Source organism: Conger conger, chromosome 12 (assembly GCF_963514075.1).
Source record: "Conger conger chromosome 12, fConCon1.1, whole genome shotgun sequence".
Taxonomy (NCBI): Eukaryota; Metazoa; Chordata; class Actinopteri; order Anguilliformes; family Congridae; genus Conger; species Conger conger.
In genome coordinates this window covers 44,844,497-44,871,125 of record NC_083771.1, presented here as the reverse complement: position 1 = coordinate 44,871,125, position 26,629 = coordinate 44,844,497, and the positions used below count along the sequence as shown (strand labels likewise).

Sequence of the window (26,629 nt, the reverse complement as noted above, 5' to 3'; positions counted from 1 at the left end):
CTTTGGACTGTGGGAGGAAACCGGAGTACCCGGAGGAAACCCACACAGAGAGGCCCTGGCCGACGGGGATTCGAACCCAGGACCTCCTTGCTGTGAGGCGGCAGTGCTACCCACTGCACCATCCGTGCCGCCGTGGTTTGCAAAGAATGGTGCAAAAAAATTTATCCACTGACAGAAATGCCTTGTTAATGAGTGATGTCAGAGGAGAATGACCAGACTGGTAAAAGCTGACAGCAAGGTGACAGTAATGCAAATAAGCACACATTACAACAGTGGTATGCAGAAGTGCAGCTCTGAACACACAACGCATCATAACTCTATGTGGATAGGCTACAGCAGTATAAATCTAAAAAATAAGTCTAATAAATACCTGATAAAGTGCACACTGAGTGTAAATTCATAAAAATTAAATAAGCTATTTGATCAGACTACTACCACAATAATGGTAAATAACAATATGTGGATTTGACTAGGTGCAGAGTATTCTTCCATCAATTCCCAGTCCATTTGTGCACATTTAAATATACTGTATATATGTGTATAAATCATGAAAAACACTGCAAAATACAGCAAGAGCTGCATTTTATCATACATTCAGTGTGAAATTATATGAAGTGAGTTCACACCTACCTCCACAGTAGATATATCGAAGAGGAATCCAGAATAAAACTGCAAAAACTGCAGCAGCCATAGATAAAACCAGGGTGCTTATATGCCAATTGGAAAAACCTGTGACAAAGAGTTCAATGAATCAAAGGCTGAACAGAAGAACGTCAGGTGGCATTGTTGGAAAAAGCATGATTTTGTCCTATTTCTTCTTCCTCTGTAAGGAAAATGTATTTTTACAACAACTTTTTATTGCCAAACCGGCAATGTAGCATTCTGTCAGCACAGTGAGGATTGAGGAAAAATATTACATTACATTACATTACATGGCATTTAGCAGATGCTCTTATCCAGAGCGACGTACAACGAAGTGCAGATCAAACACAAGTACAAGTGCGTAGAGGACCTGAGAGGACAGTACAGTTCCGAGTGCTAGTGTAAACATACAGATATAATCGGAACCCTTGAAGAATAAATATGCTGATGTTCTGAATCCAGTGGTTATAATGTCAAGACAGGAGTCTGTTAACAGTGTGTAGTTATGAAAAATGGGAGTGGCTAAATGACTATTTGCAGATTGCATTTGTATGTTTCTTGACTTTTTCCCCGAAGAGATGTGAGAATATATGAGGTTGTGGGCTCAAAACGCAGAAGAGCTGAGAAGAGCTTGTCACAGAGGAATAGCCGGGTGAATAACATCCTGAAATCTGATATACCAGCCTTTCTTCGATATGTTGGCAGACCTTGGATTGGGATCTATCCAAGTTGTAATTGAGTGGTAGAGACAGATCTCCAGGTAATGTTTTGTGTTGGATGGTTTCTAGTTTAATTTTGGGATGTTTGCCTTTCCAAATGAAATTTTACATCAAAGTATCTCTAGGGGGGGGTGGTCCAATATTTATCTTATGGGGGTAGAGGAAAGATGGAGATCAACCTCTATTTGTTGAAAAATATTTTGAAAGTTGTTTAGGGCGTTGAACTGGAGTGATGGATGGATATGAACACCAAGGCTTTAATTATTGGCAGATGTGAGGGCAGGGCATTTTTACTTTACTAGTTAAGGGACATCATCGCAGATTTTGTACAGTTTATCGGGCAATGTGTAACATTTCATGGCCGCATCCTTTGCTTATACTGTACTGTACTGTACTGGTTGACAGACATGTCCTAGAACTCTACTGATTATTTAAAAAATCCTAAGTCTCCCCTACCAACCCATGGTGAAGTGTCCTTAACAAAAAAACACACAACAATGATCTTTGAACAAATTTCAGACTGAAGTATAGGACTATAGTTTTATTACTTGAAGATCTGCATGCATCACTAAAACATTGCTTCATGAAGATCTTTCATGCTCAGTACACTGCAATATTGTTGTATGGTTTATGGATGGCTGACATTATTTACATAAATTTCTTGCTTGACTGAAATGTTTTAATGATTAGTATTTGAATGTTAGACAGTAATGACAAAACATACTGGAGGGGAAATATGCTTATTTCACTATTAAAACATTACACTCTATGATTTTTCCCCTTTTCTGGTAAATGTAATATTTGGAATGAATTAGCATGTGATCGCATTCCTTACCCAGTTTTTGTACGTATGCCGTTGCATTGACTGATTCTCTGTCTGTATGGACTATGCACATGAATTCCCCTCTGTCTTCAGTTTTTACATCCCTCAGTTTCATTGAGAAGTTGCCTTTGGGAATCTCCTCACTGAAGAACTCAGCACGCCCTCTGAATCTCTCAGGCTGTGACTCCGGTCTGTACCGCCCCTCCATAAACAGCAGCACCTGGATTTCTTCATTTGTCTTCATCCACTCTACTTCTAACTCTCCGAGAGGAACATGGGTGTCCACTGAGCAGTTCAGAATCACATCTTCACCAGCATATGCAAATACAGGCACGTCTGCACCAGTCACCACCAGCCACTCTGAAAAACACAAGTAACTTTTTCATTTGCATTTCATTTTTAACAGGGTGTAGCAAATTTCACCTTCATGCTCCATTATGCATGTAAAATAATACTTCCTGTTCATTTCATTTTCAGCAAAATGGCAAATTCAGTTTGTTGTCCAATAAATTGAATGCACCATTGAAATAAGTAGCCTGTAGCCTAATGTAGCCACAGTAAGCCCCAGTGTAGCCACAATAAGATCCATGCTGCTGTTGGGCACTTGAGCAAGGCCCTAACCCCGCATTGCTACAGGGGGCATTGTCCTCTGCTTAGTCAACTGTAAGTTGCTTTGGATAAAAATGTCAGCTAAATAACAAATTATCATTATTATACTTCTCAAAATGTTACACCGCATGTATAAAAGGTGGTGGGGCTACTTACCAGTATCTATTGTCACATTTGCTTCACTAGACTCTTGTTCAGTGTGAACTACACACTTGTACATTCCTTTGTCTTCGGTGGTTACATTCCTAAGCAGCAGAGAGAAGTTTCCTTTGGAGATTTCTTCAGTGAAAAACTCGGCCCTGCCGCTGTACGCTGGGCTCTGTGATTCTGGCCGACTCTCTCTTCCCAGGAACAGATGCACCAGGCTTCCAGAATCCCTCATCCACAGCACCTCCAGCTCATGCAGAGGTATTGGGGTATCCACAGAGCAGGGCAACGTCACAGACGCTCCCAGCTGGACACGTAGTGGCATCGCAGGACCTCGCACGGAAAAACCTGAGACCAGAACAGATCACTTTGAAATTCCGTCAGAATGCGTGCACTGCAAAAACCTAGAAATTCCTTGGTATTCGTTTTATTTCATTAGCACGTTATGAAACGAAAAATTATTTAGAATATATGTCACATAGCAATAGGCTACATTTGTTCTGTTAATTGAGGAATAAACAAACAGGAAAATAATGAAAAATGAATTATGAAACTGAATTATTTCGGAAATAATAATGTCGGAATAGAAACGTTTTTAAATCCGTAGGTTAATACTCTGTCGACTTACAGATATGATTAATTCCAAAAAATTCGTTTAAACCTGACATATTTTTCTTATGAAACACCAGATATCGCCGTACTGTGACATGTCAATTACCTTCAGTCCTGATAGCGCAAATCAGCGACAGAAACCACGAGAGAACTCTCATCTTGATCTTCATCATTAGGTCTACATAAGCCTGGCCAAAATGCGTGGAGTATTATAATTTAGCGAGGCTAATACAAACGAATTAGGGACCTTCCAATAACGCAAGACAAAAATATTATATTAACTTATACTTTCACTTGTATGGCTCCCGCGCCTTTAGTACATGTAACACACACACACACACACACAAAACTAGTATACCTGCAGACCGATGAGCAGGAAGTAAAGCTGGGTGTATACTTGAACAACTGGAATAACTAGGGAACAGCTGAGCAATTTTAGCATCGGCATAAGCATAGGCCAAGTCAGTAAAGTTGTCATCGGCATGTCATAAACTAGAAGTGAGGCATGATTAGACTATCATTTAAATAATAGAATGTGTTATTTATCCGGTGCTTTTATCCAAAACGATTGGCAGTGAATTAGATTTAGTGGGGCCAATCCCCCCTGGAGCAATGTGGGGTTGGGGGCCTTTTTTGTTTAAACATTTTTTATTGTGCAATAAAGTGCAATACAGGGCCACAAATAATCAGACATTCAAAAAGAACCAAACAAACTAAATAAAACAAACCGCAAACAACCAGAGAGGACGAAAAAAATAATAATAAGGAAATTCAATATAATAAAGATAATGATAACAGGGATGTTTATTATGGATGACACACACACACACACACACACACACACACACACACACACACACACAATAAAAAAGAAACATGAAAAAAATAAAAAAGTAAAACTGTAATGTGTGAAATTGGTGCAGAGGTTACAAATTTTTGGAATCAATGAATGGATTCCAGATTATGTCAAAGTCAGCGGTTTGTTTTTTTAAATTGAGGCAGATATTGAATACATATCAATGGAAAAACTAAGTGTAATATTGATTGTGTTCCTTGATGTCCAATTCATGAGCATAGTTTTCTTGGCGATGATTAGGGCAGGAGAGTATCCTGCTGGATCTGTTGTTTACGTTTATGTTGGATAAGTCTCCAAATACGCAGAGTGGAGGGGAGAGTGGGATGTGGCAGCCCAAACACCCTTGCACCCCCTTATCTCTCTGACCTTCTTCACAACTACACCACAACTCACACTCTCCGCTCCTCCTCAGCTGGCCTCCTGTCTATCCCCACCACCCGACTCTCTGCTATGGGTGCTCGAGCATTCAGCTCTACAGCACCCAGGCTCTGGAACTCTCTACCCATACACATCCGCCATGCAGAGTCACTGTCATCTTTCAAAAAACTTCTCAAAACTCATCTGTTTACTCTTGCATACCCCTGACTGTTTCCTTCCCTTTACATGTTCTTGTGTCTATCTCTGTCTGCTGTCTGTTGGTTTGATATGAATTGTATGTTCATTGTAAATTATTTTTAATTGGATATATTGTATCATGGTTTCTATTTTTGTTGATGATTTTAAATGGGATATTTTGTATCATGTTTTTACCATGTTTATTTTGTATTTTGCCCAATGTAAGGTGACCTTGAGTGTCTAGAGAGGCGCCACTTCAAATAAAATGTATTATTATTATTATTTATTAAAAGAAGGAAGGGGTTGTCTGTGATGTCCCGCCAGAATTGTTTAATTGGTGTGCAATCCCATGTGGCATGCATATAGCTGTCCGTGGCGCAGGTCTGACGTACCTCAGTGCATGCTGGGAGCTGCTGATCTTCAGGCACGGGTCTGACAGGCCTCAGTGCATGCTGGGAGTTGCAGTCCTTCAGGTCCCTCTGGCTGTGTCTGGATGGACAGGCTCTGAGGCGGACATCCCCCCCCCCCCCCCCGCCGTTGGAAGCCTTGCTAAAGACAGTGGTGGCTCCTGAGCTGAAAAATGATGAGACAGACAACATCCCTTTAAACTGATTTTTGGTTTTGACTTGTTTTACATCATTTTAAATCCCTGATTAACAACATAATGAAGTCACAAATTACTCAGTACCATCACCACTCAGCACTTGAATTAGACACCCTCAATTAGGCAAACCAAGAAATGAAAGGATTTTTATTTTATTTGAATTGTATTATGTCGCTACTCTTTGTAGTAGCTGTAGTAGTGGGTAGTCAATAACACATATTTTTCTTTAAAACATTCATCACATAAATTTAATTTATTGGTTAATCTCCCTAACACTGCACCAAGAAAGAAGCCACAAATAAAACATAATTACTTAAAGGAGAGGTTTTGTACCTCCTCGGCTCAGCAGTGGCCAAGGGCTAAAGAAGAGTGTAGCCCCACCCCAAGATCCACCCTGCACCATGTCAGTTAGACAAATCAACATGATCTGCGATGAAGTTTAGTATTTCATATTTAAAGGTACAATGGGTAATTTCGAACTTCTAACGGTCAAGAGAGGAATTGCAGCGACAAACACTCTCAAACCACAACACTGTTTATCCCTCCCCCTTCTCTGTGAATGTACCGACATTGAAACACCTTTGGCTGTGGCAATTGGAACCAATTTTCAACCAATGAGCTTGAATTATTGTACAGCTATACAATGTTTTGGTACAGAGTACCGGCCCATCAACTGCATATTTTGAAGCCCGAATTTAAGGACTATAAGCACAGACAGAGGGTGAGTCAACATGTCAGTGAGCCTTTTTCAATGACAGGAAGGGATGTACAATGGTCTTGTAACAATGTTTTAGCACAAAAATCTTACCTATTGTTCCTTTAATACCTGACATTCAGTAATAACACTACCGAGTGTGCAGTGCTTCATGAGATGTGTGGACACAGGGAGGATCTTTCACCACAGAATCTGTCAAGATCCTTCAGAACCTTCATTCTGCGGAACTTTATTGCTCTCTGCAGTTCAAATTGAAAAGTTAGAGTTGAAGTCTGCAGACTAAGATGACATTTGCAACATTCATTTTTCATCCAGTGAACTATTTCTTGGTTGATAAATAAGTTTGCCAAGGATTATTAATTTTTTAAAATTTTGATCCTGTTGTGGCCCAGATTCAGATTCTTGTTCTTTGATCTCTGATGTGTGTGGACCAATAACGTATGCTCTGTTCCACATTTCCCAGGATGCTTTGCAAATTAAACCTCTTAACGTCTTAACTAGAAACTGTGCAAGATGTCATCTTGAGGACTGCAGTAATGCCGCATTGTGGACCCCTAGACACCAGAGGGACGTAACATTTAGCATGTAGCATCTTCCCATTGTTTTAAATTATTTTTCTGGTCATACACTTATTTTTCTTAAGTTATATTTCTTAAAGTATGCTAAATTATAAATACAATGGGAAAGACCGACCAAGACCAAACTTCTTTGATCAAGAAGGATTCGCTGAACATTAATATGTCAGCAAGAAATACCAAATACTTTCATCCTTTTCTGAAACGAGGTCAAATATACGGCTAGTTATTAACACACTAACTCAATTGTAAAGTATTTACACTGAATTCATATATTTGCGACGGAAAAATGCAACAAACAGAAGAACAGTCTTGTTTCATGTACAGCTAGTAATCAAAAACCAGAACTCAAATGGAAGATGTACCATTAGACTGCCATTACCCGTGCCTTCTAAGGGTGCGGGAGCACTTAATCAATGATGGATAAATGCCCCACATATGCACACCATTATGGAGCCCCCAACACCCTTCACTGAGCGCTCCGATGTGCAGCATGTTGGGCAACCGCACACTTCAGAAACTCCAATCCTAAATACAATCTAAGACATGTACCACAGTGATAAAGACCCCTTTCTCATATTCCTACATTAATGATATACTACAAGGCTCTCCACACAGAGAGAGCGGTGGAGCTATAGCACACACAAAATAAAAACGAATCCCTGGCTTTGAAACACTCTTAAATCCACTCTTAAATGGTCCTCCATGGCTGCATTCTGACCCTCTGACCCTATGGATGCTGGGGATTTTATTCACTGCGTTGGATGAGCCATGCCGTTGTGACAGCCTGAGTGCTTATGTTTCTGTGCATCGGCACATGCTTGGTACTGTTCATGCTTGGTTTATGTTTATTCTAAAAGGTAACTTACGCGTTGAGAAAAAAGCTCCATCATGTGTGTATATCAGAAAGAGTATTTCCACAAAAACGGTCCACTTCAGCCAGAGAAACACTCAGGAACAGTGTATCACCACACGTCTCACTTGACACCTGCAAGAAAACACTGATTGTACACACAATGTATACGTTACGCATGACAAGGAACAGCAATGAATTCCTTTTGAAGCTTTGTAAAGTATAGCCTTACCTGTACAAACAATTGTAGACAAACCATACAATACGATGATTCCAAAGCAGATTCCAACAATTATGTTTCTTATTCTATCTTGGGTGTGGTATGTCACATACCTCAGGAGAACCACTTATTTGAACATAAATGCGAGCCCACAAAATTAGCTAAATTGAAATGTTTAAAAAAAACCACTTTTATTTATTTATTTATTTTGCAGTACAATTAACAGTACAGTTCCCACCTTGTGCATAGTGCAGCCAGTTCCCTTTCTAACCCAGAACATGAAATCACTCTTACCAGCTAAACACTGAGAAACAGAAAATACAGTCATGTTGATTTAGGTACACAGGCAGGTCAGGGTTCTACTGCTACCCCACATTACATCTCTGAACCAAAAGTGGTGTAATACACATCTGGTCTACAGCAAAGCCATAAGGAAAGAGAAATGAGAAATGTTTAAAATGCTAAAATCATGTGAATAAGTTGGCTACTCACTTTTTAGATCCTGTGATCGAGAACCAACAGTATTTTGTGCAGTATGTACAGTACAGAATTTAACCCAGTTGAAATGCCAAAATTCTCCAAAGGCAGTGCCAAGTTTGTGAACATGTTATAATGTGCACCTGCAAAAAGAAACCAGTCATTTTAACAGTAGTATGCAGTGTTCATGATGTTGCTGTATTTCCCTGGTTGGAGACAGCCAGAGCCCGAAACAGAGCTCTCCTAACACAACTAGAAAGGTTCCTAAAGTTTCATGTTCTGTTGCTAGTTGCTAGTGTAACGAGTTGGAGATTTGCTTGAGACCGAGGTGAGATTTGAACACCGGCCTCTCTCTCGTCCAAAGAATTGCCAGACGAAGGAAGTTATTTTGAATTTGAGGGTTACGTCATTGGGGAGAGCTGTCATCGTAACCTGCTCCGAGCCTTAGCCGCGCCTAGCCGTGCCTGTCCACAGTCCACACCCAACCCTGACATGACCGGTATTTATTTACAAAACACATCGCTGGGAATTGGGACAAACAATCAAGACTGTCAATCTGGATGACACATGACTCTACTTTTTGACTATTATGTTCTTGAAAGTTTCAAAAACACATGCGGAAGCCTTGATTCTCTACCAGAAACCACAGCATGAATAGAATTTATTCATTCAACAGACACTTTTAGCCACTGTGACTTAAAAAGTGTGATATATATACAGTACTGTGCAGAAGTCTTAGGCACCCTAGTATTATACATATATATATTTGTGTGTGTCCGTGTAAAAGAACACATTTGAGATTTCTAAATATTAATTTTCCAAAAGATTAAATTGTTACAGAGATATTTTTGCATTTAATTAAAAAAAGTAACATATTACTGTAAGCAATTGACTACTTTTTACATAAAAACTTGATGAAGGCTGTCTGAGATCAGAAGCAAGGAGCCAACCAAAATCTGCAGAAGAACTGCGGCAAGTTCTCCAATATGCTTGGAACAAGCTCCCTGCTGATTGTCTTATAGAACTGTAGGACAGCATTGGCTATCTCAGAGAAGTGATGCAGTTTTAACGCCAAAGGGTGGTCACAAAAAAAATTGATTTGAGTAAGTTTTTAACTATTCTGCCAAATGACTCAAATGTAATGTAAAATGTATAGTACGTTTATTTATGACCTTTCATTGAATTATTTTTGAAATAATCCTATCTGTACACAATGTTATACGGGTGCCTAAGAATTCTGCACAGTACTGTATACTATATGGTATATGAAAAAACAAATGTGTTTGAGATAAAAGAGAAGAAATAGTTTAAACAGGTGGGGTCTGAGAAGGGGAGCGTGGCAGGTGGGGCTGGGTTTGTGAGAGAGAGGCAAGCCAAACGGAGGACCACGCCTACTGATTAAGTAGGCACACACCTGGGCTTGGCATTGGGTGGTTCTTCGCCCCGCATCATGCTTTAAAACTGTGTAATGACCACCTTGTGCATTATTCCTTACATATTCCATGTGTACCACGCACTTATTCGGTCCTGCTTAGCACTCGCTCTTATCAATTTCCTCCCAGGCATTCATTACATATTAATGTTGCCAAATGCGGTTGGAGTACACAAAATATAGACCATTTCTAGCTGCAGGACAATTATCAGTTTAAAAATGTCAACAGTAAGAAATGCTTGATTCACCAACCTTTCACTTGTATTAAAACAAAGCATTCTTTCTGACATGTTTTCTGACATTTTGGACTTTGTTTGAACTTACCCCAGCTGTTTCCACTTTCCCCATAGCTGGGGCAAGTTGGAACAGTTTCACTCCAGCTACTTTTATCCAGATAAGAATTTTGTAATCACAAGAAATTGAATAGACTTGGGCTGACTAAACAGAATGTCTCATTGAGTGTGAGAAACAAATTGACAAGCTTTCATTTTTAAGCTAAGAATACATTCTGTCTTCTGGTACCATATATGGACATAAAATCCTGTGTTATATAGGAGCCAGAAATAAATAAATAGACTTCGACCAGTAATAAATAATTTTGTGATTATTTTCACAAAATACTGCATTATAAAAATAAAACGTACCAGAAAGTGACTTCATGTATGGAGACATCTGAAATATCACAAGGATCCTCATGAGATTTATAGTACTGCAAACATAGGCCTCTCCAACAGAGCCTGCAAAACTGGTTTCAAATAATAATCAAATTAATGCAAATTGCATGGTGCAGTGGGTGGCACTGCCGCCTCACAGCAAGGAGGTCCTGGGTTTGAATCCTGATCGGCTGGGGCCTCTCTGTGCAGAGTTTGCAGGTCCTCCCCGTGTTCGTGCGAGTTTCCTCTGGGTACTCCGGTTTCCTCCCACAGTCCAAAGACATGCAGGTTAGGCTGATTGGAGAGTCTAAATTGCCCGTGGGCATGAGTGTGAGTGAATGGTGTGTGTGCCCTGCGATGGACTGGCGACCTGTCCAGGGTGTACTCCACACAGAGAGGCTGTAATGTTTCTGTATCTGTACTGTTTGTATTTATGTTTATTCTTGTTATTTATTCATTTTTCATACATCCTTGGTTATCGTTTTCCATTACAGTTCTCATTTGTCATCCCCTGTTATGTCTGCATCTGAATGTTTACCAGCCTAGTCACTCCCCTGTCTGCGTGTCCCACTATACGGTAGTTTCGGGTTTTCAACATTCCTTCCAAACTCGCGATTCTTACTTCCTGCTTCTCTTGGTAGTTAAATGTTGTAAAGCACTATTCTTACTAACTACTACTAATCTAGATATTGTACAATACTAATCCGATTAATACACTTACTGTCTGTCTTACTAAATAACTAACTAACAGTCACTTTTATTGGGTAGTTTAGAAGTATTCACGTAACTAATTCACTAACACAATCTCTTAGTGTTTCTGCACTGTTCTATAACTTCGCCTCCCTATAGTCTCTGACTATCACTACGTTGTTATGTTGGGGGTGACGGAGAGCCAGTTGCGACTAGGAGAAAACCCCTTCAAAAAGCGCACACGCGAACGTGTTCGCCACTAATACTCCCAAAACACAACGGAACTGAATACTTTCCTTCTCCCGAGACAGAGGGAGGAACAAAAACAAACCCGAAGGCGACTCAGAATAACTAAACAGAAAAGAAGCCCAAAAACTGGCTGAGGAGAAAATAAAACAACCCTTTAAAACTGGGCGAAATAGCAAACCAAACTTGGTGCTTGTGAACCCTCAGTGAAGTAGTGGACTGAGGAAATCCCGAAAAGAAAATACAACCAAGCGAAAAAAATGCTAGGCACAATAAAATAAAACCCACGAGACGCAGCTCGGGAATAAAAGACAAACAAAAATACAGTTACCGGGGACACCGTCCCTCTACCCACGAGTCTCAAATAAAAAGAACAAAGAACCTTAAAGGAAGGCGCCAGTGAACAAGAGCGACCAACTGCACGCCAACCTTACCCGTAATAGCAATCACAATAATACCAGCACAATACCGGACTCATAGAGCAAGAGTCTACCCTGTGCTTTTACCGGCTTGGTATAAGAGTGAACAGTTAAATACACAAGCACTGAACTGAAGGCAGGACTGGGTTTAAATAGTCTCCCGGGAGGTAATTCCCCTGAAGTAAATGAGGATCAGGTGAAATCAATGATCCTCAGCCCTCAGGTGGTGACCAGGGGTATTACCTCCCACCCTGACATACGTCTTCATTCTACGCAAATGTCGACTCCCTAACCCGGAGCCGTATGTTTTACATGTTTGGTAACTCCCTCCTGTTATGATGTTATTGCATCCAAAGCACTTGGTACAGATTGATTGCAATTGATGCATTCACACATACTCACACACACACACTCACACACTCACACACTCACACCAACTGGCACCAGCCAGATCGCTGGGAGCAATTGGGGAAATACCCACTTCTACACACCCACGGTGGGGGGTTAAACCCAGGAACCCTCCGACTGCCTGACAACCACTCTTACCTCCTGACCTCATGTCGCCCCCCACAGAGCATCAGAGGTTATGTTTATATGCTTTTACTTTTATAAGGCAAACAAATATACATTCAACCATCATCTTATTCTGAACAGACTCTCCAATCAGCCTAACCTGCATGTCTTCGGACTGTAGGAGGAAACCGGAGTACCCAGAGGAAACCCACACAAACACGGGGAGAACATACAAGCTCCGCACAGAGAGGCCCCGGCCAACAGGGATTTGAACCCAGGACCTCCTCGCTGTGAGGTGGCAGTGCTACCCACTGCACCATCCATGCCGCGCAAACATATTTTACATTATTTCTTTTCTCAATCTATTACCCTCCGAAGTTAGTTTGCTCATTAAAACTATTACTTTTGGCAATATCCTGTAAATGAATTTTGAGCCAGACAACCTGGATCAGCAGGGGCAGCTGATGTTTCTTCTATTCATGCTCTTCAAACATAATGGAGTAATCTCCACAAAATTACATTTTAATTGTTTTATACCAAAGTAAAATATCCCTTTAAGGTGAAGAAATCTCACATGCAGCATGTGATTAGAATGTTCTTCTAGTGTTTAATGCTGATGTAACAATCACTACTGGCAATTTGAAAGCAATGGATTTCTAGCAATGACATTATTTACAGATTTAACACCTGACTAAAAATGTTTAATGATATCTTGCGATTTTGAAATGTTAGACATTAATGACAAACCATATTGGAGGCAAATATATATACATGTTATATATATGTTTTCAAATGCTTGATTCACTATTAATACACTACATTCTCCGTTTTCTTTCCATTTTATTTGGAGTGAAATTGTGTGTAAGAGTAATAATAATAATAATAATAAACTTTATTTATAAAGCACATTTAAAACAACCATGGTTGACCAAAGTGCTGTACAAAACCAGGCAATAAAATTAAAGATAAAATGAAATAAAATGAGATAAAAAGAAATGAAATGAAATGAAATGAAATGAAATGAAATGAAATAAAATGAAATACATGTACATTATCTGGATTTCCCATTTATGTCTGACATAAAGGCCTCACTAAAAAGGTAGGTTTTTAACAAGGATTTAAAAACATCTATGTTTTGGGCAGATTTAATATGTGGCGGTAGGCTGTTCCACAACTTGGGGCCAGCTACCTCAAAGGCCCGGTCACCCCTCCTAGCTCTCCTCGACATAGGGACATCCAAAAGTTGCTGATTGCATGATCTAAGTGATCTAGCTGGGGTATACATATTGAGGAGTTCAGACAAGTACGTAGGTGCTAGACCATTCATTGCCTTAAAAACAAATAATAAAATTTTAAAATTTATTCTGTAACGGACAGGAAGCCAATGTAGGGATGACAGTGCTGGTGTAATATGCTCCGGTTTCTTTTTGCCAGTCAGAAGGCGGGCAGCAGCGTTCTGCACTAGCTGCAGATGGCAGAGAGAGCCTATATATAGAGAATTGCAGTAGTCCAGCCGAGATGTTATAAAAGCATGGACCACTCTTTCCAAATCTTTTTGAGAAAGATAGGCCTTGACCTTGGCTATTTGTCTTAACTGAAAAAAGGCAGCTTTGACAACAGCACTAATTTGCTTCTCAAGTTTAAAGGCACTGTCAAAGGTGAAACCAAGGCTTTTCGCTGCAGGAACATTTTTGGGGGCCAGGGGCCCAAAGCACCAACAATGTCCTCCAATTGAGCTGGATGTCCAAACATAATGACCTCTGTCTTATTTTCATTTAAATGCAGGAAGTTAGCATCCATCCAGTTTTTTAAGTCTTTAAGACATGCAAGTAAAAGCTGCAGTGACTTCTTGCATTGAGATTTTACAGGTAAGTAAATCTGTACATCATCAGCATAGCAATGGAAAGAAAGCGTATGCTTCCTGAAAATTGACCCCAGGGGCAGCATATATAAAGAAAATAAAATAGGACCTAGAATAGAGCCCTGGGGGACTCCACAAGTGAGTGGGGCTGTATCTGAGGAGTAATCTCCCACATGGACAGAGAAACTCCTGTCCAATAGGTACGACCGAAACCACTCCAAGGCAGCCCCCTTAATACCCACACAGTGTTCAAGGCGAGATAAAAGAATCTCATGATTCACGGTGTCAAATGCCGCTGTCAAGTCTAAGAGCACCAGGATAGCAGGCTCACCAGAGTCTGTAGTTATTATCAGATCATTAAAAACTCGTAAAAGGGCAGTTTCAGTACTGTACCGAGGTTTAAAACCAGACTGAAACTTTTCACAGATGTCATTTCTATCTAAAAATGATTGTAACTGAATAAAAACTGCTTTCTCCAATACTTTAGACGAAAAAGGTAACTTGGAGATAACTAACTAACTAAAGTTAGAGAGAACCAAGGGGTCAAGATTTTTCTTTTTGAGCAGTGGTTGCACTACAGCATGTTTGGATGCAGCACCAACTGAATCAAAAACTTCTTTGAGAAGACGAGAGGGGATGCTGTCTGAGGGGCAATATGTAGGCCGCAGATGCTTAATTATATCTGAGAGCGAGGGGAGGGATATAGGCTCAAACTGGTCAAAAATGGCAGAGCACAGAGATGGAGCAGGGTCAATGGTAACACTCAATGTGTTAACACTCGTGTGGGCTAGCCTAAGAGTAGAGACCTTCTCAATGAAAAATTTAAGAAAATGTTCACAGAGTGTGGGTGAAGATATGATGGAGGATACATCACGGGGGTTAATAAGGGAATTAAAAACATTAAAAAGAACCCGAGGCTTGTGGGTGTTTTTGGAGACTAAGGCATCAGTCATCCATCAGTCTGTCTACTTGCTTTGTTGTACATACCCAGTTTTTGTACGTATGTCCTTGCATTGATTGATTCTTTGTTTGTGTGGACTATGCACATGAATTCCCCTCTGTCTTCAGTTTTTATATCCCTCAGTTTCATTGAGAAGTTGCCTTTGGGAATCTCCTCACTGAAGAACTCAGCACGCCCTCTGAATCTCTCAGGCTGTGACTCCGGTCTGTACCGCCCCTCCATAAACAGCAGCACCAGGATTTCTTCATTTGTCTTCATCCACTCTACTTCTAACTCTCCGAGAGGAACATGGGTGTCCACTGAGCAGTTCAGAATCACATCTTCACCAGCATATGCAAATACGGGCACGTCTGCACCAGTCACCACCAGCCGTTCTGAAAAACATGAGTAACTTTTTCATTTTAATTAGATTTTAATATTTTACCTTCTTACGCCGTTGTGCCTGTAAGCTAAGACAATGGAAAATTTAACCACTTTGATGCAGTAAAGAGACTACCTTTTCAGACTGTGTATATGTAAAAACAAAAAAACAGCGTAAAATTGGATTTGGAAACTTACCAGAATCTATTGTCACATTTGTTTCACTAGACTCTTGTTCAGTGTGAATTACACACTTGTACATCCCTCTGTCTTCGGTGGTTACATTCCGAAGCAGCAGAGAGAAGTTTCCTTTGGAGATTTCTTCAGTGAAAAACTCGGCCCTGCCGCTGTACGCTGGGCTCTGTGATTCTGTCCGGATCTTTCCTCCCAGGAACAGATGCACCAGGCTTCCAGAATCTTCCCTCGTCCACAGCACCTCCAGCTCACGCAGAGGTATTGGGGTATCCACAGAGCAGGGCAACGTCACAGACGCCCCCAGCTGGACACGTAGTGGCATCGAAGGACCTCGCACTGACAAACCTGAGACCAGAACAGATCACTTTGAAAATACGCCAGAATACGTGCAAAAACCTACAAAACATTTGGCGTCAAGTTTTAGTTAAGAAACAAGTATTTCATGAATAACACCACTCCCCACAAGAATAGACACAATTTCAATATCTCATCTACGATTTCGCTCTCCTATAGTTTACGATTTGTCTCGCTAGGCATACTCTACTCAAGAAACACAAGCAACAGTGCAGATTTGGGACATAGGCAAAGGTCCCACACTGCCACAAGGTGGCAGCCTCGGCTAATCTGGTCTAAATGAGTAACACTGGGGCATGGATTATTTTTTAATTAATGGTGATTAAATGTTTATATGCCGGCACCAGTTCAGCCAAATGCTACTCAAATGTTTCTGTAGTCATTTCTCAAAGCAGTTCACAAAGAAAATTATTGTTTTTTATTTGTAGTTCGTTGCACAGTATTTACATTAGGCGCCTCTAACGGAAAGTTTGACATTGTGCCATGCTTGCATCCCGATAGAAAATTTACCCGACGTATTTTGCCCCGCAGGAACCCCTTGCTTTGCTAATTGTGTCGTTGCATGTGTTACTTGCATAGCGTATGTAACTGGCCTTAGTATACACCACTGCAGCGTTTGTATGTATGTATGTATGTACAGTAGGTAGGCATTGTACTATTAATGCTGTACTGATAACAAATACCACCAAACTTGGTTGCATGAAAATAAAATAGTACATTTTTCTACCAATCTACTGTATCTTAGATCGGTGTCGGATCTTCCAATGGACATGCAATGGACTTTTAAGGCTTCTTTTTTGAAACGCAAGTTTTAGAAATTCCAGTTGCAAAGGCTTTAAACAGGAAACACAAAGCCTTTTTCTTTACTCCTTGGTGCTGTTTAACTGCAGCTAAAGTATCAAAAGACACTTTATTCTCTCCTTTAAAAAAGTTTAGTAATGTAAAATTGTTTTTTTGTGAACAACAAGAAATGTCTATCCTCACGTCAGAATAGGGTGGTTTTCACAACATATAAACAGGAGGTTTACCTCAGAAGTCAAAGTCACGCAAAATAGCTATTACATTTTTGAGGTAGTGCCTCTTGTTTTAGAGAAATGAACAGTGTTCAACCCATTTAACAACTTACCCCACTCTGCCCTGCACCTGAATCTTAAACATCATGGTGCTCTGAAATTGGGGAAACTATGAATACAAAGTGCTACACCATTTCTACATGGTGAAACCAAAATGTTTAAAAAGTAATATAGCAATAAAAATAATTGAATAAAATAATAATAATAAAATATCTAAAAGATAAAAGCTGTGAATCTTCACTTTAACCACGTGAAATATTTGATCCCTAATCTAAAATTGTGTAATCCAGCACCAAATTCCTAAAAATTTGACCTAAACAACATGGAGCTCACTGTACATATATATTTTTTTAAAACCCAGTTAAAACACCAGTTATCCCTGTACTACTAAGAAAAGACAATTTACCTTCAGTCCTGATGGTAGTGCAGCACAACAGAAACCAATAGGAAACTCTCATCTTGATATTCATCACTAGGTCGACAAAAGTCTGGACAAAATTTCCCTTTTACACACAGCGCGATTGTCTTACACCTTCTCCTCCATATCTCAGAAACTTTTAATCAAGCCCCCCTTAACATTTTACTTCAAGAAAACATTCTTTCCAGTGTTTTAAGGAGAAACAGGAATAATACAATTCAGTGCAGTATACTTCAATGCTTGGGTTAGATAAAAATAATACAATACAGTGCAAATATCATACTTCAGTGTACGTCTTCAGTGTTGTGTTTGTGCAAATTAGTACAGATACTGATACATAGAATAACACAAGATAATCAAACTGATTCATAAGGTAAACATAGAATATCATACTGATTCAGAATAACATAAGATAATCATACTGATTCATAAGGTAAACATAGAATATCATACTGATTCAGAATAACATAAGATAATCATACTGATTCATAAGGTAAGCATAGAATAACTAGGGAAAATATTCTATAGGAGTGCTTTTACATTACATTACATTATTGGCATTTGGCAGACGCTCTTATTCAGAGCAACGTACAGTTGATTAGACTAAGCAGGAGACAATCCTCCCCTGGAGCAATGCAGGGTTAAGGGCCTTGCTCAAGGGCCCAACAGCTGTGCAGATCTTATTGTGGCTACACCGGGATTAGAACCACCGACCTTGCATGTCCCAGTCATTTACCTTACTCACTACGCTACAGGCCACCCTGCTGTAGTTGCCACACTCATGAAAACAAACATTCACCCCGCAGTGTCATAATGCACTGCGTCTCCTAAATAAAGAATAAAGAAAATAAAGTGGCATTGAATTCAACAAAAATGGCCAAAAATTTAACATTTTCACAGCATTAACTAAAGCTATGTTCGCTAGCTAGGCTTTCACCGGAATGTGAGAGAAATGTTCTTGAGAAATAAACATCCTGATTTCAAAGAAAGCAGGAACATGTTTTGAGCATGGGGCAGTATTAGCAAAGGGAGAACTGATATTTACAGATGAATGATGTCATAATTCAGTGTACCAATTAGCAAAGAACAATACTACAAAGTGCATTGTGGGTCCTCAGACAACAAAGGATCTTTTACATGTCACTGAGACCATCTTCATATTCCCTGTAAAACCACAGAGATAAAATTAAAAAAACATTTCTAAAACAATAACACAGATGACAAGGTTATGTGATAAGCAGGATGACAGTATATGAGCGTGGTGTGAACTCATCCCAGCCGTGGAGTTCAGTCTGATCAGTGCGCTGAACAGTTACATATTCAGTGTTAATGAACTCTAACAGAGTTCCTCTAACACTCAATGTTTCTGTGCACACATAATAATAACATATTCAAAAATTACTTAATTTGGAATTAAAAGGAAACACCCCTTCACAGGAATCGTGCTGCGTGTATAATATACAGTGCACCACAATATTATTCCTGTCCTTGAAGATGAACGAGCCTATACATTAAATATCATGAGCACTGAATGTACTCTCATGTAACTCCATCTGGTGCTATAAATATTCACACCTTTTCGGTATTTTATACACCATGGCTACCAAGGATAATACTACTGAGTCTTCTAAAGTGTGTTATGAGATGGGTGAGTTTATTGGGGGATGTTTGACCACAGAATCTGTCAATTGGTTTTAAGTCTAGAGCATTTTCATGGTGAGTTAACTAAATTTTTCAGTCAGTCGACCATTTCTTGGTTGATTTTGAAATTTTCTTTGGATCATTGTCTTGCTTAAATGAACCAGTCATGGTAGATCTTGTTTTTTCACCTTTGATCCAGCTACACTCCATTCCGTTCCAAAAATACTAGATGAGATAAAATGAAGCTTACCTACACTGCTGTATGGAACCATAGCAACTGGCCTGGGTAACATATTTCCAAGAATGATTCGCAAATGTAACTTCTTTGATGTGTTTCTACACTAGAATCTTCAGGACTGCAGCAAGGCCCCCTGGTGGACAGACTGGCTCACAGATAAATACCTCCTGCCTTTGTGCTGTACTCTGCTCAGGTGGAGAGAGAGGGTCCATCTCTACTGGTTCTGCTTCTGGTGTCTACAAAGAGAAACGATATTGAAATTATACATGAAACTTCTGAACAAGAACAAGTTTGAAACCTAAATGTGAACTTAAAGGATGAGTTGGAACATCTGAATATTCGAAGAATTGCAGACGCATGGATTTTAATTTGAGTCAGTGTGGCAGGATTATTATTTTTCATTTGAAACCAAGAATGACTTTACCGTGTGTATAATAACATAATGAACTATAATGATAATTATAATGTTTATATCAAATGTCACTCAGTGAGCACTTTATTAGGTATTTGGTATTTGTTTTTTAGACTTCTGCTGCTGTAGCATATCCACTTAGCATTATGATGCGTTGTGTGTTCAGAGATGCTCTTCTGCACACCACTGTCGTAATGTGTGGTTATGTGCGTTACTGTCACCTTCTACTACTGTCTGCTTTGACCAGTCTGGCCATTCTCCTCTGACGTCTCTCATCAACAAGACATTACTGTCTGCAGAACTGCTGCTCACTGGATTTTTTTGCACCATTCTTTGCAAACTCTAGACCAGTGGTCTCCAACCCTGGTCCTGGAGGGCTACTAGGTCTGCTGGTCTTTGTTGTTACTCCGACTTAATTAATCAATTAGAGCAGTTGATTACACAGTTAACTCACCTCACCTGGTTACCTGGGTCTCAACAGAGAGCTGAATTTCAGGTCAAAACAAAAAGCAGCAGACCCAGTAGCTCTCCAGGACCAGGGTTGGAGACCACTGCTCTAGACACTAGACGTCCCCCCCCCCACCCCAGATCCCGCTCGGTCTCGGACACCTGATCATGCCGAGATGATGCTGGAGATTGGACTCGTCTTCGGCAGCTCTGGGTAATGAGCATTAATTCATGTCTTATTCTAAGGACAAATCAAATGACAATATTGCAACAAACAGTGAAAGCAAATTAAAGATTCAGACACAATTCCCCTAATTTAGAAGGGTTTTCACTATATCTTGATTTTATATTTAACATCTAAGAATGTACTTAGTCAACTAAAACATTTGAAAAATGAAGCTTTTCACATGGTCTATTCTGAAATATTGTAATAACCAAAAACAACATCAAAGAATATGCTCAAAATTATGTAGACCAAATTAATGCACTCAATTGAGGCAAGTGAATTTATTACAAGTAGTTTGTACTTACTTTTCTCTTTTCCGCTTATCTACAGTCCAAAGTGACGAAAATGGTCAACATATAGCACAAAATGACAATATTGCATTAACACATGCAAGATGTTCTCTTCAATTTTAAGCAATTTTAATAATATTGAGTAATATCTGAGAAATATCGGACATATATGAAGTGTACCAAATGTTAGCAATATTTCCAAAGGATACTTACAGTATGCATACATCTGTAAACCAACCCAAAAGGCCAAAAATAAAGATTCAAAAGGCAAGACGATCAACCAAAAATCTTCCACAGTTCGCTCCCCTTTCTCTGTAAAGACATACATAATAAAAACCTTACAGGCCTTGTGATTTCCAGAGTCAGCACAAGTACAAGACATTTCTCAGAGACGGTCACATTTACAATTAGTGTTTAACACTTTCGTGTCAGTTTAAATAAAATAAGTTTTCCAAATCCAGCTGTTTTAGCGGCTAACACCTTCATTTAACATTCGCCACTCTCAATACCGAAAATGAGTGCATCAGTTAAAACCCCTCACAAATCCAACATGTAAAATGCATGCGTTTTATTTCATTTGTTCATTATTATCCAAGATATCAGTTATCAATTGATTAGCTGAATTTGTTGATTGGCAGTGCAACATGTTGCCACAACTCACAACTATATTACAATGAAGAAAATTATATTATTCTAAAACCTGATTTATACTTCTACACGTATCTACGTTCCCTACACCATAGCCCACGGCGTAGCCTGATGCGCACCTCCCCAGAAATGTAACTACGTGCCGTAGCCTCTGCGTAGATTCGACGCAGAAGTATAAATCAGGCTTAAGTCTAAAGATGAAGGCCACCTGCCTTTAAAAAACATAATGTTACAGACAGACAATTTATGGTAAAAATACAAAACCACAGCTTGTTTATCCAAAGATAGTTGTACTGTGTTGTAGTTGTTTACCTTACACGTATATAGTTTGACATGCCATACATACTGACTTGGCCAATTTACCATGTGTACTATTTACCATGTTCATGGCTGTATACAAATGATCATTTATGTGAATTGGACCTTATGCCACCTGTTTTGTGGTGGTTCTACTGAGCTTCAGTATGCACTAGCGATGTAAAAAAAAAAAGAATCAGTGAAACGTTTACCATCCCATTCGGTCAACGGTTAACCATGTAACCAAAGGCATGCTGTTCGATAGTGCGTAGTTTTTTTTAAAAGCATAAAATTATAATTCTACATACTTTCATCCCGCTTCCCTATGGCTTCTGTCTGACTGACTTGACTGGCATGAAATGTGTAATCTACTGCTGTTGAGAACTTTGTTACAGACAGGGTTGTGCACTCAAAATTCCGTGGTCCCGTAAATATCCAATATTTGCATCATATAACATGATAAGACCAGGAGCAGCAGGGGACAATCCTCCCCTGGAGCAGGGCACGGTTAAGGGCCTTGCTCAAGGGCCCAACAGCTGTGCGGATCTTATTGTGGCTACCACAAAATTTGCGTGTCCCAGTCACATACCTTGTTCAACATGTGGCTGATTTTATAGGCCAATTGGACTCCAGAAACGTACTTAATATTAATTTAATATTATAGGGGTGTTATAGGGGCAGCACGGATGGTGCAGTGGGTAGCACTGCCGCCTCACAGCAAGGAGGTCCTGGGTTCGAATCCCCGTCGGCCGGGGCCTCTCTGTGCGGAGTTTGCATGTTCTCCCCGTGTCTGCGTGGGTTTCTTCCGGATACTCCGATTTCCTCCCACAGTCCAAAGACATGCAGGTTAGGCTGATTGGAGAGTTCAAATTGCCCGTAGGGATGAGTGGATGAGTGTGTGAGTGTGTGATTAGTCCTTTGATTTGATTAGTCCTTGTGTACTCTCTTTGTAGCTTTGTTAAAACATTTTTTTTTTATCCATTTAAAACTATATCTACAACACAATAAAGTGTGCAAAAAGGGAATGCATACTTTGAATACTTTCTGAAGCCACTGTATCCACACACTTCTCACACATAAGGGGAAAATCACCACAGATGTTTTCATTGAGATACAAAATGTTTTTACTGTACTCACCTGCTTTCAGAAACACTTCTGTTGCTAGAGCAACTGAATTAATGACACTTAAGGTAGAACCAAACCCGTACACTAGGATATGAGCTACATCTGAAAAGCAAGGAGGGCAGTTTGAGTATGCAAAAATGATTAATTACATAAACTGATGTGTTAAATGTAGTGGTCATTATGTCACTCTATCCTGGTTTTTACTAGTCATGCAGTTACTCCTGATACAGAAAAATAATTTAAAACAAAGGGAATGACAAATCATTGTTGTTGTTTATGTGGATAAAATAGGAATCAAAACCAGTCCAAAGTCTATCAAGCTCCACAATCAATGATAAAAAGGCATTTAACAAATGATACTGTACCAGGTAGCTCAGTGTTGTGCTGAAAGACCACTGTGGCAGTCATGACGTAGAGGAATACATTGAAACACATCCATGCAGGGAGTTCTGCAGTAACACACATAACAGCTCATTAAAGCATTTTATTTTTACACTTTTTCTGCCCTATTTTTCATTATTTAGACAAGGAGAAAGCAGAGGATTTATCAGGAAGGAAGGTAGATAGGTAGGTAGGTGGTTGGGTAGGTAGCTAGGTAGGCTGGTAGGTATATTTATATAGCACTTTACAGTGATAAAGGGGAACTAGTCTCAACCCCCACCAGTGTGCAGCTCCACCCGGGTGATGCAATGGCAGCCATTTTGTGCCAGAATGCTCACCACATAACAGCTGAGGTGGAGAGGGAGAGGGCACATTTTTGGCCAATTAAATCAGGGGTGATTAGGTGGCAGGTTGAATAAAAACCAGGGTTTGGAATTTAACCGGGACAAAGGGGAACCGCCTACTATTTGCAAAGTGTGTCAGGAGATCTCTAATGACCCCAGTGAGTCAGGACCTCGGTTTAACATCTTATCCGAAAGACGACGTCTCCAACAGCACAGTGTCCTCGTCACTGCACTGGGGCATGGGGGTTTGAAGACCAGGCCTACAGTCTGCTTATGTTGAATAATAATGTAACAATGGGGGTGAGAAGTCTCTTTATGAAAACGTGCAATAAATCAGCGCAGACTAAGCTTAATCAACAGGAGCAAAACATTTTAAATATATCAACACAAACTAAATTCCATACCTTTATCGTCTTCCAAAATGATGTCCAGAATTACAAAGCTCAATGTAATATCAAGAATGGACCAAAGCAGAAGGAAGACTTTCTGACACACACCTGAAAGAAAGCCAAAGAAATCCTGCAATCAGAATGAAATCAGCAATTCATGACAAGATGAATCCTAAGAGCTGTGAAGAAAAACCCTAAAACAGCAGTCAGTGACATCACCAGCAGCCTCCATAGTGCAGGGGTGGGAATATCATAAGCCAGCATACACAAAAGGCACTGCAAATTGTATGGATTCAACGTCCTCATTACAAATAAAAAAGCCCTTCATCAGTACAATGTAGCAAGTTATACTTACATCTACATTTGACCAGACAATATATGAATGAAATTAATCCAAAGGCAAGAAGCAGTGCACCTTTCACGAGAAACAACACTGAAAAACAGAAAGGAACACAAAAAAGATTGTTGTGATTAACTGATCGACTTCTACTGCTGTAGGCTATCCATTTAATGTTATGATGCGTTGTGTGTTCAGAGATGCTCTTCTACCACTGTTGTAATGTGTGGATATTTGTGTTACTGTCACCTTCCTGTCAGCTTTGACCAGTCTGGCCATTCTCCTCTCACATCTCTCATTAACAAGATGTTTCTGTCTGCAGAACTGCTGCTCACTGGATTTTTAAAAGTTTTTTGCACCATTCTTTGCAAACTCTAGAGACCAGTGTATGTGAAAATCAGAGGAGATCAGCAGTTTCTGAGATAGTAAAACCACCCTGTCTGCCACCAACAATCATTCCATGGGCGAAATCACTTAGATCAAAACTTAGATTTCCCCATTCTGATGGTTGATGTGAACATTAACTGTATCTACATGATTGCACTGCTGCCACACAAATGGCTGATTAGATAATCGCATAAATAAGTAGGTGTAATAAAGTAAAAATGTTCCTAATAAAGTGCTTGGTGAGTATACATATCTTTTACATGTTAAATATAGAAAAACACCTCTATTACTGAGAGAGAAATATACAGAGTTTTGGTATTGTTCGAGAATATGCCAGAAAAGCTCTGGAGAGCGAGAAGGCCGTTACATATGGACAAATATGTACTTAATGTGCCTGTGCCATTCTCTCCAGCTGATTCTCTGTCTGATCTGCCTGTGCGTCAACCCGATTTGTGTACCTCTACCACCGCCTTTTGGATTCTCCTTCTGTTCGTGTTTGACCCGCTGTGTTTGGATTCCCAGTTTGTGACTGGGTTTTGTTTTTGTTTATCTGCCTGTTTGGACTATCTACTTGTTATCAAACTTTTGCCTGTGACCGTGACTACGCTTTGGCTTTCCTTTGCTGTGTCTGTTAGCCCTGTAAGTAGTAGATATTTTTTGTTATGAATTATTTTATAAAAGGGCAACTTACCCGCTGCGACAAAAAAATAACGACGCATGAACATCACAAAGCACCCTAATTGGAAATTGATGCTGAGTTGTAGCAATAGAATCACAGTTAAAGGTTTCCACACTGGAAGCACAGAAAAGAACGGTGTTTGACACTTCTGGTTACAAAAGCATGTGGACACACATCTCAGTCTTGCCCTTCTGCTGCACAAATTAACGTCACTAGGTCAGATGTGCATTTGGTCATGCTGTATAGGGACAGGTGGAACAGTTATGTGCAGAAGCATAAACATGAGAAACAGATGGATATTAATGAGAAACACAGGATTCCACTCATACAATCCACCAAGACAACCAGATCTTTGCCAATCAATTTCTCAATTTAATCACCCGACAAACTGAAAAAATAGATGATGCAAAACATTAAGCACTGTGCTACAGGACTGCATTGATAACGTAAAAACTGAATGTGATTCTGACGTTTTTCCAATTTAAAGGGACTATACTAACACATTTCAAATAATGCATCATTTGCATAACCGTTCAATTGCCATACCATGCCTACACTAGTCATGCTTCACTTACCATGCCTACACTATAATACCTTCACCTTACCTATCCTATTTACCCATGCCATATGTTAGGAATCCCTCCATCTGCTGGGAAACGTATAGATCAAATTAAGCCTATCAGGTGCTGGTCAAACCGTAATGCTCCTAATTAGATTTCATTGCAGAGAGATTCCTAACCTAAGGCATGTGCTGTGGGCCTAACGGAAACACAGAAAACCAAAAGGGCACAGGACACATCCACCATTTACACAGGTCACTCACCTCTGTTGGAAGACGCCCTCCTATTCCTGCAAGGGCCTGTTACGCACAGCACTGAGGACCCAGACGCAGAACACGGGATAATCCCAAAACGTAGTGCTTATTCCGAGTCCAAGCCAAGACAACACCAAAACAGCAAGCAAAAGAATAGTCGGGAACACAAGCAAAGGGTCAAAATCCAAGTAATCAAAGGGCTAAGGTACAAAAGGGCAAAGGCAAGAAATTAATCATGATTGAAAAAAAGAAACCACGCAAAACAAAATCCTCGTGCACAGATGAGGGATCCCACGTGCGGAAATCTTGCCTATTCATAATACATAGCAAGTCAATTGTATATAATAAACATACTTATTTCAGGCAAGGTATGCAATATATCCCACTGGACA

General features: G+C 39.9%; 1 protein-coding gene and 1 long non-coding RNA gene across 2 annotated transcripts; both read right to left on the bottom strand.

The window, feature by feature from the left end:
• Positions 1-3,231: 3,231 nt before the first annotated feature.
• On the bottom strand, positions 3,232-16,274 carry LOC133141607 (butyrophilin subfamily 1 member A1-like). The gene is made up of 5 exons (XM_061262172.1): positions 16,256-16,274; positions 15,741-16,082; positions 15,268-15,556; positions 5,356-5,536; positions 3,232-3,288 (listed from the first exon to the last, which is right to left on the bottom strand). The coding sequence occupies exons 1-5, from the start codon at positions 16,272-16,274 to the stop codon at positions 3,232-3,234; spliced, it is 888 nt and encodes a 295-aa protein (XP_061118156.1).
• Positions 16,275-23,288: 7,014 nt separating this feature from the next.
• LOC133141725 (uncharacterized) lies at positions 23,289-24,630 on the bottom strand. Its single transcript, XR_009710121.1, has 3 exons — positions 24,376-24,630; positions 24,036-24,128; positions 23,289-23,355 (listed from the first exon to the last, which is right to left on the bottom strand). It is a non-coding gene; the product is annotated as an uncharacterized LOC133141725 (long non-coding RNA).
• Positions 24,631-26,629: the final 1,999 nt, after the last annotated feature.

Coding starts and splice junctions, on each gene's coding strand:
- LOC133141607 (XM_061262172.1), bottom strand. Junction 15,557..15,740: donor AAATGTGACAATAGATTCTG/GTAAGTTTCCAA, acceptor CATGTTTTTCAG/AACGGCTGGTGGTGACTGGT. Junction 3,289..5,355: donor AGCTCCCAGCATGCACTGAG/GTACGTCAGACC, acceptor TTCTGGTCTCAG/GTTTTTCCGTGCGAGGTCCT.